Source organism: Poecilia reticulata, chromosome 9 (assembly GCF_904066995.2).
Source record: "Poecilia reticulata chromosome 9, P_reticulata-male-v2, whole genome shotgun sequence".
Taxonomy (NCBI): Eukaryota; Metazoa; Chordata; class Actinopteri; order Cyprinodontiformes; family Poeciliidae; genus Poecilia; species Poecilia reticulata.
The window spans coordinates 5,091,247-5,108,197 of record NC_088838.1 but is presented as its reverse complement, the minus strand read 5'-3'; the positions used below and the strand labels follow the sequence as shown (position 1 = coordinate 5,108,197).

The window sequence follows — 16,951 nt, the reverse complement described above, 5'->3', positions numbered from 1 at the left end:
CATCATCTACACCTCAAACACAGGATGTCAGAAGCAAGGAGACATTCCCTCCAGACACAGAGTGTGAGGTGTAGACGAAATCCTGCCAAAACACATAAAGACACAGCAGCTACTCACTGTAAATCCTTCACAGTCTGTAAGATCGCTCTACTCTAATCCCTGTAATTAAGTGTTCGATAAACACTGAGCAGGGTGCCAAGAACTCTGAACCGTTGAGTTACTCGCTGGGCTCCACACGTTGTTTAGATCTGTTCGATTCTGAAATATGGTTTTCTTTGATCTGCGTTTTTGAATTCAGGTTAAATCCATCCTGCTGTTACTTTTCCAGTGTCAAAAGAAAAAAAAATACCTTTGTGTTTTCAGAAATGGTGCTGCTAGCTGTTGAAGTCAATGTTTTGACAGATGAAAGATGAGCCAGTCACTGCTGGTGTTTGCGCTGATTGCCAGAACTTCTCGGAAAAACCCACAGGGGATCTTTAGAGCGCTCTTTCTGGGAGATGCACTCACATTCTGCACGGTGGATTCCCAATGCAGTCCTGCTCGGGCTGATAAGAATTAGCATTTGGATCAAGTGGCACGCACACACGCACACACACACACACACACTCACGAACAACAACGGGCGAAGTTCAGAATTGATACTTTGTTTCTCATGGTTGAAATGTCAGAGCGTTCCCATTGTCAGCGGCGTCTCTCAGCTAAACGTATGAAGAATTTCTCGTCTTTCAGAGAAGTTCCTCGGTTAAAGCCAGGCCCTGCCTGCATCACGTTCGTCTCATGCTGTACGGTGGCTCCGGTCCAAAATAGACTGTGTGAAGTCACATGGCTTGTGTGATTGAGAATGTGTGAGCCCACCCTCTCTTTTCTGCACTGAGAGGAAGCGGCGTTGACAGTCAGAAGCTGTGAAGAAAGGAGATGACAGCTTCAGCTTCAGCTTCTGCTTGGCCTTCAAGCTGGAATGTGCTTATCTTGATTTGCTGCCGTTTGGCTCTAGTGTACGATAAACATGAATCCTTATGAATTAGTTTTTTTTCTTCATTTGGGCTGTGGGTGATGGCAGTGCTCAGTTCTGTAGGACAACGTTCCTTCAAAACACACTCAGAAACTGACAGGCGCAAGCAGGTAAAGTCACACACTCTTTCTATACTTCACCCGAATCCTTCAAACGACAAAAGCAACCATGTGAACAGTCAAACTCACGAACTCTGACTGCTGTTTGGAGAAAAGCAGGACTATTCCTGCAGGTTGTTACTGGAGAAGAAACTGGACATCTCAGATACAGTTTTGGAGACGCTCCTTGATAACGAGCCGTTGGAAGTCAGGTCCAGGGTGGAACTGTGTGGCTGCACGCCAACGGCAGCCCCTCCCGGTCCGAGACCTCCTCTGGCTTTGACCTTGGGATGCTCTGCGTCCTCCCCGGCATGAAGGACGGTGGAAACGGTCGTCTCCATCCGGCTTCCCTTGTAAACGCTGGTTTGGGTCTGCAGGTACCGAGTAGACTTCAGCTCCAGGCCTTCATAGGAGCCTGGAGGGACACAGGGGCAGCAGCGGAAGGCTTGTTTGAAACCAGCACGGAACCTGATGCAGAAAAACAGAGAGAACACAATTAGTTAGTTAAGCTGCAAAATATTACAGCTTGCCACTGTAGTCCTTTTGAAGCAGTGCTGTCAATCAATTAAAAACTTTCAGACTAATCAAGCAAAGCTGGAAATACAAATATGCACGCAATTGTGATTCTTGCAGAGATGGTGCCCTGGGGAAGCCCCAACCAATTCAAATGCAAGACATTATCAGATTTTTTTTTTGTAGCAGAAAGCAAATAGTCTAGTCTCACAATACCCAACAGCAACTAAGGGAAACTTACTCTCCTACTCATTTATGCAAGTAGTGGCAAACTTGTTCAGGGAACAACTGACAGATGAGATATATTTTATTTTATAGTTCTTGGGTGCTCCATCCACTTGTGAAGCCACCCTGGGCACCTGCCCATATGTACGTACGTTTTAAAAAAATGTTTCAGAAAATATTTTAGTGTTTCAAACCAAACGTTCCAGATATTTAGATCCAGTAAGTGATTTTGCTTTAAATGTTAATTTAGAAATGTCCCTCTCCATTCATTTCCTGTGGAACTTGTGCAGTGAGGTGACAGTGTGTCCTCATCCAGCTGGTGTAATTCATATGTGAAAATTTGAGATATGGACATGTGGGCTGGCGACGGAACACAAGAAAGTGAAAAACATTTTCAACTTTTGTTGCTGTCTGCTATCACGGAAAAGTTTCACTTTTGGCTATTGAAAACTGGTGGGATTTGTGAACTGACATTCACCATTACCAGGCTAGCAATTATTAGCAATACAAGCTAGTAACCGTTTATCTGTTTTTGCTCTATTAAGCAATTGGCTACATGTTCTCTAAAGGAGGTTTTTAGAGACACAATTTTTTTAAACCAGATTTTTTTTTTATCTTTATCTTTTACTTACAGGCAGCCATGTCAAATTTTGAAAAGAAGACCGGCTGGTGAGAAACCCTTTGGAGTTCCCATTTAGATTTTCCACTTTTTGAGAACTTCCATCAAACTGAAAATATCCAAGTCGAGATTTTAAAATGTCTGTGAAGCTTGGAAGAGTCGACGTTGGGTGTGAGCGTGTGACTGGCTGCAACACCTCCTGAGGTAAATGCACTTTAAATTGACTGATGTTATCAAATGTTGATCATATACAATAACGTCACATGTGATCTTAAAAGTGGTGCCCTTGGCTTCTCAAGACTACATTTAAATGTAGCCTTTGTCCAAGTTCTTTGTCAGTTCATAGATAAATAACCAATTACAAGTGTGTACAGGAGGGAAACACATTACCTAAAGTCGAAAAACACAAATGAGATTACCGTCAGATTCTGCTTCTTTCAAATTGTACAGCCTAATTTAAATGCTTCTGCTGCAGCAAGGGAGCATAATAGACCAATTAGTTGCTAAAGATCCAGATATTTAATTTAATGGATGAAATTGAATGTCCCCAGTGGACAATGGCTCTAAATTACCATTACGCTGTGCTTTTCTGGCTGTGATAAGGGACACTTTTTTGGTAAGATAATAATCACAATAACACCATAAAATGGAAGCATGGGTGGCCTGATGCGGCGTATTCAGTGAGTGATTATTCAAAGAGCTTGTAAGGAAGCTTTAAAACACCGACATTTTCATGCCTGGAATCGACCGTTTACATAACTTACAGCAAACACCTTCAGATTTGGTTTCACTTTGTTAATCTCAGATTAATAAATTAATGTTACACTTGCTCATTACAAAGTCTAAGCTCTATATTATGGTTAATAATACATTCAAACAGATTAGTGTAGTCTCTGGACTAAAAGGAAATATGTGACATGCTTGATTCATCAAAATTGTGTTATGTTAAAACACAGTTGTGTCCTTTCAGATCTCTGTTCTCGTTTTTGAGGTCAAATTGATTCTTAGTTTTTTTTAAATGAATGAAACAGTAATTTATAGATTCTGTATCCACTACCTCTGTGTGGTTTGTTGGGTTGGATCCAGTGGATGATTCAGAGAGCTTGGCTTAGAAAGGAAGCTTTAAAATGTCAACTCACACAAGCAGGCGATTTGGACACGGTGTTTACATCAGCTCCATCTTGATGAATTACTACTGTACAGAGTTCAGTAGATGAGTAAAAAATAATAATAAATGGCAATAGCAGTTCTCCAACTGTCAGACGGTTGGAGAACTAACCCAAACGTCCCTGTGTCCCTGCGTCTGTTAACACTTGTAAAGCTGTTAGAAAAGAAACAAAAATAACTTAGACATTTCACTGAATCAGAGGATATGCAAGGATGATCTTCTGTTCAAAGGTTTTTACAGTGAGAAAGGATGTGAACAAATAAAGGGAGGGTTATTTTTTGTAAAGAAGGATGACAAGATGAAAAAAACAACCTATGACAGAGAAAGGGGGGATGCTGATGGATCATGGGTTTTATCTGAAATTAGCTGAAACCTGCTGGTAACCTGAACAGAAACAGTGACTCAGCCTCGGCTGATCCAACCCCACATGTCTGCCTTATTAGGACGGAATGAATTTCCTTGGAGAACACAACTAAGTGTGAAATCTCATTTCACCAGTTGCACAAAGACGAGTGGCTGGAGGAGAGAACAACGGGAGACGATTAAAGACAACAAACAGAGCCGACCATCTGTCTCCGTTTTGTGAGAAAATCAAGACTTTGGATTGATATTTCAGAAGTTGGATGCTACGTGCGCTACATTCCCGACGCCCACTCCTCACGTTTAACCAACTCCTGAGATCATTTAGAGAGTTTGATGTTTATCCTATCCCCTCTCTGTTTTTGGAAGCTTTCTGGCTGCTGACAGATTCCTGAACGAGTGATTCCGAAGTGAGCATGAGCAGTCTCTCTCTCTGCTGTGCTGAATTTACAGCAACTTGTCGCTGAAGCTGAAGTGTTTCATGTCTTGGAGTGTATGTTGGTGTATCATAAATTGTGTGTGTTGTGGGTGACATGGGTCTACACGTGAGCAGTCGCAATCTGTAGAACAAGTTCTGACTTTTAAGGTCTTTGAAGCGAATATAGAGCCGTCTGTGTACAGTGAGTGTGCATTGGGATGAACTCAGTGTTCCGATCCGGTTTAAACGAAGCCGTTGTACATGAGTGCAGAGCCACGCCATTTTTCAACTTGTTCAAAAACATCTGATAATGAAAAACCTGGTGATCAAACTGTACAGCACCAGTTATATAGACATGTAATCCTAATTACCTGGGGTATCTCCTCATGACATTCAAATAAAAGACATATATTTAATAGTGGCATATGGGTAATTTATCAACTGCAATCAAAGACAAATATAAATAGTGATTTCTATTTACTTGCGCTGTTCACAGGATTCTATAAACTGTGTTTACATCAATGTTTTATATAGGTATTTTTGATGGATCTCATTAGTAAAGTTTGGTGGAAATGATAAAGTTGGAAAATACTTTTTCAATTTTGCAAAAAAAAACTTTTTTACATTCGCTTGACGCAGGTTTTGGCTTTTATGAAGGAGAGTTAATTGACCAAGAGATGGAATCACATTTGTCGAATAAGCTAAAAGTAGTTAGACTGGCCACTCGGGTCATTTAGCAACTCTCACTTGTTTCTGATTCGTAGCTGAAACATCATGAGTTCAACGTTTGGAAATCAGCATTTTGCTTCAACATTTCAGATCAGCTGGTTGCTTTGAAAGAGCTACTCTGATATTTTCCTGTCAAAAGAAATGAATGCATACTCTATAATTTTTGCTTCCGCCCTGAGATGAGATTCCACTACTTCTGTATAGAAAAACTCATTATGAATAAGTTGAAGAGCATCCTTCAAAGTTCTTCAAAGAAACGCACAGACCAAATCAGAACCACCACAAACATACAAACCTACGTGAGGGAATCTGTTCGGCTGTTTTCAAATCAGTATTCGCTGAGACAACATGGTAAAGATACGAGGCTTTACGAAAATGAGGTGTGAATAACAGATTTCATGCACGGAGGTGCTGACTAACCTGTCGTTGAGGCAGCAGTAAATGATGGGGTTGTACATGGTGGAGCTCATGGCCAGCCACATGATGGCCAGATAAAACTGCTGGATGTATGTTTCTTCAAACAGCTCAGGGAAGAACTGGTGCAGCAGGAAGTAGACATGGAAGGGCAGCCAGCAGATGGCAAATGTACACACCACCACAATCATCATCTTCACCACCTGTTGGACAAAAGACAGCATGAGAGTGCGATCAGGAAACATTTTTCTGCAGCAGGATACGATCTGAAAATGTTGGAACCCTTGATCTGAATAGTCTGGTTGCTTTTACTGATAACTTTCAGATGCCTTTTTAGGAGAAGTTTGCATGTACAGTTAAGCCTCGAATTATACACACCCATTACATCCTGTGTAGGCTTGGATGGAAAATTATTTCATGCAACCAAATTATCACCCAAATGACTGGGTGATGACACTAAGGTCCTTGATGTTGTAAAGGACTTTATGTCCAGAAGTTCTGGAAACATTGAAAACATCTAGGGAACAATAAATGGAGAACTGTCCCAACACCTCTGTTTACCTTATGGAAATGAATCTTTCAGAGAGGTAGTCTACGTTTATATGACACCACTGCCTGGAATCTGGTGGTATTTTTGGATGCTGATTAGGAAAAGGCTCCATGTTTAGATGGCAACCACTAAGACTGGGGTCAGCTGTAGTTGTCATGCCAGGCCACTAGATTGCACTGTCATTTTAGCATGTCATGGAACGCACATGCACTTCTGACTTCCACTTCATTTTAAACCCGTCTCCAATGAACTAAGTGTTTATGTTCATGTTCCTTAAACAGGTTAAGTAGCCGCCATTCTGTTTGCTGTTTTCTGATTGTGAATGCGTAGAATAAACCCTGTTCTGCGCATGTGTGTTTTCACACATGTGGAGTTCCACTCTGACCTGGTTTCAAAGGGGTGAGTGACTCCTGTCACTGGTGTGTAAACAAAAGGCTGGATCGCAACAAAAAACCTTGCAGGCTAAATGAAGAGCTGCTACACGTAAACGGGACGTTAGTGTGCGGACAACAGGAACCCAAATCTTTGCTTCCTACTGTTTTAGATCTAGGATTAAAGAAGAGAGACATTACTATCAACAATGTTACTGCTGGTGTTGTCAGTTTTCTATTAATGTTTTAATTGCCTCTGTACAGAGAAAGCTGTGGTTCATTGATTTATCTCCGTTGAGGACTGAGATCTCACTCCGTTTCCAAAGACAAACCTCTCAGTTTGCCTAACAGGTTGCAACAAAACTTGCTGTCAAGAAAAAGAGAGAGAGAAAATCTCTGTTGGTTTGAACTCTCCACTGGCAAAATGAAAATGTTACATCCGTAGGCGCATCATTAGTGAGAGCAGACAATAACTGACTCTGCTGACTGTCAATGACCTGAGAATAATACTGAGATATGAAACAGATGTGAGAGGCTGGCTCATTAGAGCAGAGGGTGGATCAGTGTTTTACTGACTGGAAAAATATGTGCATTCAAAGACGACTAAACTTGACTAAAAACCATTTGAAAAGTGTAGCAATGGCAGCGCTTCAAGATAAGACTCTAAATGTCCACTAATCTCTACATGTCTATGCAAGGCCATCATCCAGAATTTTAAAGACACTGGGAAAAGAAAGGGCTGTGAAAATGACTGCAAAGAAAGTACCAGGTATGTTGGTGAAAATGGCTGAAGCAAAGTAGTGGGTAAAGTGGCTGTAGTTAGTTGAAAGGAACGGACAACAAGTGGGCTGGAAAAGCACCAGCAGCACGACATGAAAGCAACGAGCGCTGGCTTCAGTTCTGTGGTACAAGCATCATTATTTTATCTCAAAACAATACAAACACAGCACGACTTACAGCCACTGCTGCTGAAGGATGGAAAGTAAAAGACATGAATAAGGAAAAAAAAAACATTCAGATAACATGAACGTAGTTAGGAGTCAGAAATGCGGGGGGGTGGAGGGTACCTTGCGCTTGGCAGTGAGCTGCTCCTTGTAGCGGTCGGAGGAGTCTCCTGGGATCTCACTGGCCCAGAGGTTCAGGCCCACCACGAGGTAAGCACAGCCCATCACCAGCAGCGGCAGGAAGTAGATCAGGATGGCCACAGACACATGGTACCTGCAACACACACACGCACACACATCTCTGATCAAACTGGAACTGCAGAAGCAAAGCTGTGGTTAGATGAAGGGATGATTATCTTCTGTGTCGAGGCGTGCGATACTGCATATTGGTATCGATCTGATAAGAATACCGGGCCAGTATCGATACTTATAATGCATATTGGTATCGATCCGATAACAAGTGAATATGGGGCCAGTATCATACAGATACTTTTTATTATTTGGGTTTGCTGTATCTAACTTCTGACTTCCCGGTGTTTGTATTTTTGTTTTTTTTCCCCTTTGAATTATTTTGTTAAAACCTAGGGCAAAATTTGTACAAAGTGTAAAGGTGTCTGCAATGATATATTAACTTGATAAACAGAAACAATAGAAAAAGAAAAAAAAATCTGTGCATTTTGCCTAAGACAAAGCACAAAAGTAATATAATTTGAGAGGAAATCTAAAGCATTTAGGTATCCTTGAGAAACTTCAACACAAAAATAAAATAACATTTCAAGAGGGAATATAGCTAAAGTAGCAAACTTTCCACACTAGTATCGATCCGATACTGACTTGGTATCAATATTTTGGATCGATTTACTCGCCACTACTTCTGTGTCTGATGTGTGATCATTACACAGCCTTCCCTGGTAATACAGATGCCTGTTGTTCTTGTTTAAGTCTGTGTTTGATTCCTAATCTTTCTGTTTCTGTGTCTAAAACAAACTTCTCTCTGTATCCTCACACTGTAGTGTAAAATAAGGAGAAGAAGAACAACAGCAGTGATGGCGTGCAAATGTATGATGAAACCTCCATTCAAGACAAACAAGTTCAAGTTCAGGTGAACATTGGAAAATCTGAACAAGCTGAACAAAAACCTTCATTTCTACTAAAAGAAACAGAAAAATTGTGTAAAAGCAACAATGTAGACTTCAGGAATTCGCAATAACGGACCTTGATGTAACTATTCATGCAAAGGTCTAAAAAAATTTACTGTTCTGAAAAGAGACTGACACCCTTAAGATGATCACAAGCCAATGATTAAGAAGATGTTAAGATAAAAGCTTTAAAATCTATTATCCTTCTATTTTTTAGAAAATAGGAAGACAAAAAAGCTGTTTTCTTTTTGTCTTTCTGAGAGCTGAGTTAGTTATGCTGTGTGCAAAGAAGTGATGAGTTCTTTACACATTTGTTAAAACTGTTGCCATGCCCTGACATTATGTTAGGAGACAGATAATCTGTGAAATGCTCAAGCTCTGCCACCTCCTGAAACGCACTACTCCCGACCAAAAACAACCAATCAGACCCAAGAGGAGGGACTTAGCGATGTCGATCAATCCTTATGTACGCACTGCCCAATGTGCTACTAACGGAGAAACAAATCACCATTATAGAAAACAAATGATCCTCCCTCATCATCGGCCATGCTAACGAACCTGAGCTAACACAACGGGCTCTGCTAATGGGGAGAAAATCGGAGGGTGATTGACAGCACTAAAAAACCCTTCCTCTTGGCTGTGATTGGTTGTTTTTAGTTAGCACTGGGAGAAGGCAGAGAAGCACAATTTTTTTTTCACAGATTGTTTCAAACCATAATGTCACCACAGATTCAACAAATATATAAAAAATATTTTTCATAAAAGTTACATACCACAACTTTAAAGCCCTTAGCTTCCATGTTGGTTTACTTCCTTAAACAATAGTTAATCAAAATAATGTTTATTTGTGACTACATACTATATAATTATTCAATTTACAATTGAGATGATGTTGTGATTCTGTGAATAAATATATTTTCACCATATTCCTCTCATTCCTTGCATGCAGTTTAGACTCCATGACCAGGAGAATTACCATTTTGCCTACAGGACGAAATGCTTCATTACAGAGATAATGTATTTGCTGAACAGGTATTGGTGACCCACCACAAATACTTTATATTTGTTAACTCAAAAACTGCTTTCTGTTAGGCGACACAACTAAAAACAATGAAAATGAGCCCAAATATATAAGGCATTTAGGGTCCTGAACTTAAGTCATAGACAGCTGGAGTGACCTCCCTGCCCAGAAAATCTGATGTACTTGATAACAAACACCAGATTTGTTTTGAGGTCAGGGGAGTATCAGAGTCTCTCCTCAGTTAATTAAAACCTTCTGAAATCGTTTTTCTTGAGCCAAAACTCCAGAGACAAAGCTCTTCATTAGAATAAGTTCTTATTGACGTGTTAAAAACACAGTTGGTCTTTTTTAATTCTATTTAGTACTTTGGTACGTGGCGTCGGGCACAGCTTCTCAACAATGATTGTCCAGTGAATTAAAATCCTTTATGGGATAATTTAATATGACAGTTTAAGCACGGAGCTAATGACTTGCTTATCTGTCATGGACACACTGCCTGATCCTGCTCACTAAGTGGAAAGTATTTGCTTTCTACTGAGCATGTGCATGTCGAAATGTCCACTAAAATGGCTGTTAAAATGCACAAAATTGTATCCTATCTTTCTGGGCTTCAAACAAGTAAGTATGTTGTGATTAACTGTGTTCAGAAGGAGAACAGTGCCAGACTCTGCGATCCACAGGGAATCGGTCCATTTCTCCATGCTGTCCTCAATGTAAAGATAAGCCCATCAGCCAGTTTTGTGGTAATTAACCACAGTTATGTTAATTCCCGCTAAATACGCAGAGGCACAAGAGAAATCAAAGCACAAATTACAACATGCTGAGGTGCGCACACACACAGACGATATAAAACGTGCTCAGCCCATGGGAAATGCAACAAAAACAGTGTCCACTCTTCAGCTAGAGGCTTCTCAGTCTCTCTGTAAACATGTAAGATGGAAACATCCGTGATGTTGCCTTACAGGTGTAACTGACCTGTACGGGTTTCAACAACAGTTTCCTACAGCAAACTCAGACGACTAAAGGATAGTGACCGATATTTGCTAAGAAGAAAACTTACCAAATTATTCTTTGTATGCACGTTTGTATACGTTTTGAAATTTTTGAAACTTGTTTTTGGAAAATTAGAATTATTATTATTTTTTGCTTAAATTTTACATGCATGTAAAATAGAAAAAAAATACTTCTATCAGGTGATTAAGTGAAATGTTTAACCAAATTTTTCAAGTCTTATATTTTATGTCATTAACGGGGCAGTATTGTTTTTGCTTTATATCATGTTATGTGATTCCCTCATCAAGCACATATGCTGCCTTGATTATTTCTAGCAAGTTTGAGAAATCCTTTAATCTCCATGACAACCATTTGGCTGTGTACAATGCCCGAGTGGGCCTAGCTCTGCCATTGAGGTCAAAGCTCCTCCTCAGAGCTGCAGTTTCCAAGCTTTTAATTTTTTTAAAGCATTGATTGGCTTCAAAGGGTGTCAGATAAAAGTTATCAAGCTGAAGTCAAATAATTCACATTTTATAAGAAGTTGTCCAATCCCTCAATATCAAACAGGAAGCTGTAGCAACTCCTAAAGGCGAGGTGGGAGCACAACCAAGGTAAAAGTCATTTCAATGCCGCTTACAACTTTAATTTAAAAAATCTATTCGGATCTCCGTTCCTAGGACAAATTTACCTTTCAATGAATGCAATTGTGTTGTGTTTATTGTGATTTTTGGGGCTGGCCACTGACATGGTTCGAGAAAAGAGCAGCTAATCTTTCTGTAATTGTGAAGCAAACAGCCAATCATCCTGCCAGACCACTGTGATTAAAGGTTCTACAAGCGTTCTCCGCAAGGCTGACAAAAATCAATTTCAGAGAAAGCAGAAGCTGCTGAAAATCCACTTAGCTGCCCCAGTGTGATTTGTATGCATGCAAGAGACAAATGAGCTAAAAGGAGAAGACTTCAATAAATATGTCTTCATGAGTTAATTTTTGTTTTCTTGAAATATGTATATTATTCAGTCCGAGTCTCGTATGTATTTTCTTGCTTGAAAGCAACACAACATCGTCTAAATTCTGCAAAAGTTGTTCAAATCTGCTTTCTAAAAAGGTGTGAAGTTTCTACGTGGCTTGAACACACAAAGTCAGTACTTTTGTCACATTTGCCTAAGGCGGATAGGAGCCACACAGACGCAACTGATGGAGGCTGATTAGAGCAAATGAGAAAAGAGAATGAAGAGCAAAACAATCTCAGCCTTCTGACTTCCTATGTAAAACTCATCCATGTCAGAGTGGATTTCCAGAACCAAAGTCCAGGTAAACATGCCATGTGTTGGTAAATATCTGTCTCTGCACATAGTATCTGCTTTTCCATTACAAATGTGCACAAATCTTTGTGTATACTCCGCTAATGCAAAAAAAATGCAATTGTGGCCTTTACATCTGAAGAAATACAATAAAAATCACACGTGAATAAGTTTGTTCACATGATAACTCATCAAGAATCATGTCAATGACAGATGTGAACACTAAATGAGACATATTCATAATACAGCACTCATGATCTATCAGCCAATCAGAGGAGACGTCGGCGTCTTATTCAGGCGTTGGGGCAACAACATGGGAGCGGCTACGTATGCAGCGTTTTGGAGAAATTGTAGTCTGTGGTTTTACAGAAGAGTTATGGACTCATCACATTTGAATGACAACTTTTTATGACCCGTGTGTTACTGTGACAGCCCTGGTGGAGCAAAAAAACAAAAACAAAAAACAACAAAACAAACAAAACACATAACAAAACAAAACAAAAGCAAACCATCAAACTTCTACAACTTCCTGTCGTCTTACTTGTCATTTCTGCCTGTAGTAACAGCAAGCTGTTGATCACTTGACTTGTGTGATACAAAAAAGTGTTTCCATTGCAGTTTTGTGAAATACATTTATTTTGATCCGGTCAAAAAACAACCGCGTCCTACTGCAGACTTTTTTCAAAAAAACCTTTTTTGAAATCGACATGTTCCTATTAAGCAAACTTATTTTTGTACTTCCAATTTGCACAATTCTGTGGTCAATGGAAATGCAGAAAGTTACTTACATTCACCAATCCCTTTGTTAAATGCACTTGTTTGATTGCTTGTTAGCATAGCTAGGATTCTAACTAGTTAGGGCACTCAAAGCAGTTGGGTGAATGAAATATCTTGTCGCTTTTAGAGAACTACATGTAGATTGCTTTGAGACAGTAGAAAGGCAACAGTGCCTTAAATAACCAGTGGTTGAAACAAGACAGTGCAGAACGAATCTCATAACACACAAAGTGTTGATCCTTCAAGTAGTGGAGCTACAGCAGCAGAACACCACAAAAAAAAAAACATGCTAGACATTTAAAGTGAGTCATTCCTCATTAGAGTAGAGAGCATCTTACAGCATTGGGATCAGAGTATCAATGCTGAAATTCTTATGTCTCACTAACGGACAACACATGCTCTGCATTAATTCATTAAAATGTCCAATCAGAAGTGACAGCTTCATTCATAATTTATTAATGTTGCTGATGAGCTTTTTTCATCTGCTCACTCAAATCAGGCAGTATCTCTTGTCTACCGAATGCAATGAAAAACTAGTTTCCATTAGCGGATACATACAGACTGAGAAGACTGAGCTGACTTTGAGTAAGTAATCATCTTTGTGGACACTAAACTACTTCAAAGTAAAAGTTGGTTAAAATAGGGAACACTCTACACTCCGTTCACTTCATTACAGAGTATTTTTGAACGACGGCTGAAAGTCTGAGGATCACACACTGAACAACTGATCCTGATAACGAATCTTGGTCCTTATGATTTCTGATAAAAATTTGTTAAAAGTATTACTGATTGCACTTTAAAAATTAGGTAACTTCATGTCATTAAAGGTAAAGTTTAAACAGTAATGATTTCTTGGTTAATGTCAAGTTGTCATAACAAAGACATTTTGAATAATGTCAACTTTGTATTAAAAGTGTCATAATTTACCGAATGACGCTTTATGACAACAGTCATAAATATTCATGAAGGCTTATTCATGTTCATGACATGTGTTATGTCATGGACATGAAAGTATCATGATAGTCTTATTCACCCCCCTTCAAATAAAGTGTTACCAAAAAACCTCTTAAAAGCGCACATGGGGTCAGTGTGACCCCGCTGTACCGCACACAGAGTAAAACGTTAGTTGGGTCTAAATGACCCCGTCTTTAACCAAAGACTGAATGCATTCAACTGTTGCAAAAACTCTCATGAGGGTGAAAATTCAAAGCATATAAACCAGAGGAGTACTAGGGGGCAATAATGCACTAATCTGTTGTTTGCCAACAACTCATAAAACTGTAGGATAACGAAAAGTTGAAAAGGAGAAATATGGATGAGTCCTCTTGGGAGATTTAATTGGTGTTTAGATACTTCTGTGATTTCACTGTTTGACTTTTCTGATTCTGAAAGAAATCTAGCAGATTTTTGGGTGTGCATATTTTTCAGTATAGGAAGAAATGAGGGAAATCGACACATAAAACATAATGTACACATTATATACTATTAACTAATTGTTTTGATGGTAGGTTCATTCATTCATTCATTCATTCATCCATTCAAAATTATTAATGGATTACAAGGGATTAAACACATGGACATTTGATGGAATGTAAACAAATGCTTTTTGAAATATTTCTCTGGATTGTTGGTAGATATTCTCCCTTTCCAAATTAAGTAAGGAATCACACAAATTAAAATGTATTTATTTACCAATAAAAACATTTACAAAGCAGACAAGTTATTATTTTTGCCAGTTTAGATGCCAGATCTTCCCAATTTGAAATATGTTTTCTTGGTACCAAAGGCGTGTTGCCAAGGACATGCAGATCACCCCCGATGAAGTAACACACGCTCTCGTTCAGGAAAGCTCCTACTGTAGCTGCTAACTCCTCCACAAAGTGAATCAAGAGCGGAGGTGTAGATCAAGCAGATAGTTGGTGCATTCATTTTCAGATAACACCGATTTGCATGATTGAAGTGACTTTGGGGACAGTTTGAGGACTGGTATCACGTCCGCCATCTAACACACCAACACACAGACACACAGTCACTGAAGTGCACAAGATACTTTAAATTCTAGCTTGAAAATGTGCAGATAAAAAAAGACCCCAGGGTAGAATTGATGAAAATAAAAGAGGAAGAGAAGATTGAGTAGAAAATTTAGTTATGTCTGTTTATCTCAATACCTTCTTTCTCTAAATCTTTTAATATAATTTGATACTTCCGAGACTCATTTCTAACTTAAAAAGGACAGACCTTCAGGTTTCAGAACACCTTTGTTCTTTTCCCAATGATGGTTGTGGAAATGAAATCCCAGCTCTAAATCAAGCAAAAACTTCCACAGCTGAAAGGTCCATGTTAAAATGATCACAGCTGTTTATCTGACAAACAGAATAAATGGACTTCTTCACACAGTCACTATTGTATTGTTTGTAATTCTAAAAGGTGCGTCCGCTGCCAATGATTCAAATCAATTCAGTCTGGATACACGTTACAAAAAAAGCTGTTTCACACCTACATTCATTCCAATTGATTCTAGTTAAATATTGCACTGAGCATGACAGTGGAGAGGAAAAACTCCCCGTTAACGAGGGACGCACCGATTCACTTTCTTCAATTCCGATAGTAATCTGAGGTTCAATACAGAATGATTTGATACGATACAGAAAAACAGTTGAACTGACTTAAAATGTCTCTCTTTTAGAACGCAGACATAAATGTAGTGAATTACAAATGTATTTGATAACTCTGCACCAGAACACACACTGAAATACACCGGAAACTTCACAGGCTTGGACAATCATGTAAAAACAACAGGACTTTGGTTTGTTCAGTCAGTGTGATTAGGAGTAGAACAGCCAATAAATAAATAAACTGAAACTGACTAAAACAAAACAAGGGCTGCACAGTGGCGCAGTTAGTAGAGCTGTTGCCTTGCAGCAAGAAGGTTCTGGGTTCGATTCCCGGCCGCGGCCTTTCTGCATGGAGTTTGCATGTTCTCCCTGTGCATGCGTGGGTTTTCTCTGGGTACTCCGGTTTCCTCCCACAGTTCAAAAACATGACTGTCAGGTTAATTAGCCTCTCCAAATTGCCCCTTGGTGTGTGTGTGTGTGCATGGTTGTGTGTTCTGTTTGTCTCTGTGTTGACCTGCAACAGACTGGCGACCTTTCCAGGGTGACCCCACCTCTCGCCCGGAACGTTAGCTGGAGATGGGCACCAGCAACCCTCTCGACCGCACAAAGGGACAAGGGTGTAAGAAAATGGATGGATGACTAAAACAATAGGCCAAACATGTACAAATTAACATTATTTCACAGGAAAAAAGATTTGGGAATTTTAAATATAATGTAAAATAAATAAAGACGCTCAGAGCACAGATCTAGAATGTGTTTCAATACCAGAACCAGTACAGTCATTAATATCTGACTAGTGACTCATAAGAACAGAGAAGAAAAAGAGAAACAGCAGAGCTTTCTATGTTAAGAAAAACATCTTTTTTTTTTCTTTTCTTTTATGTTGCCATTGTTGGCTGAGTTACAGGTGGAAATGTGTGTGAAGGAGTTTTTTTGTCACATGGAAATGTAAAAGTGTAAAAGACATTTGAACATATATTGTGTGTTACAATCCATGACGCATATGGTACAGTAATGTTTTAATGTTGTTTCTATCCAGTAGCCATCTGCGTGGAGCCACCGGTCCTCAGCAGCCGGAGCACATAATGCTCCAACAACGCATGAGCTTTTAAGATTCCTAGAGAGATTTAAAAATATAAAAGCTTTTCAGATCCATTTAATGCTTTAAATAAAGAAGAGCTCCACTTTCCAAATGTGTTCAGACAAAGGTGGCTAAAACACTCAGCTTCTCTTCTCCTACATTTAGTGTACAGCTTAATAGCAGGTTTTTCCCCCCTTAGTCTGTGATTTTCTTTATGTAAATATTACTGCAGTAGAATAAATAATAAAAAAGACATGCTAAAACTATGGTTAGAAATACAGTTCAGTTTAAATAACTAGTATGAATGTATATATCTAAAAAAAGTTGTTGAAAAGTACAATAAAATATCCTACATGTTATGCATAAGGACAATCTGGGCCCTTAATGTCAGAGGGGTTTGAAAGAATAGTAGTAAAATTCTATGACTGATAGGTGCTGAACTTTAGGTATTTCATTGGCTTCTTAAATAAACAGTTTAAGTAAATTAACAGATTTTGACATGGATTCGGATTTTCATTGAAAAATAAAAAACAGGACAAGTAACATCCTACTGCTAGTTGACTAGACATATTTCAAAGGTTGTGTTCACAATTATATATTTG

At 39.1% G+C, this 16,951-nt stretch overlaps 1 protein-coding gene across 1 annotated transcript in view; it reads right to left on the bottom strand.

Annotated features, from left to right (window-relative positions):
- Positions 1-624: 624 nt before the first annotated feature.
- The window catches only part of tacr1a (tachykinin receptor 1a), a 48,264-nt gene continuing 31,937 nt past the window's right edge, over positions 625-16,951 (bottom strand). The window contains exons 4-6 of the mRNA XM_008417286.2: positions 7,545-7,695; positions 5,563-5,759; positions 625-1,578 (exon numbers count right to left, since the gene is read on the bottom strand). Of these exons, the coding sequence (XP_008415508.1) occupies positions 1,233-1,578; positions 5,563-5,759; positions 7,545-7,695 (694 nt within the window). The 3' untranslated portion in view covers positions 625-1,232. The remainder of the gene's footprint in view (positions 1,579-5,562; positions 5,760-7,544; positions 7,696-16,951) is intronic.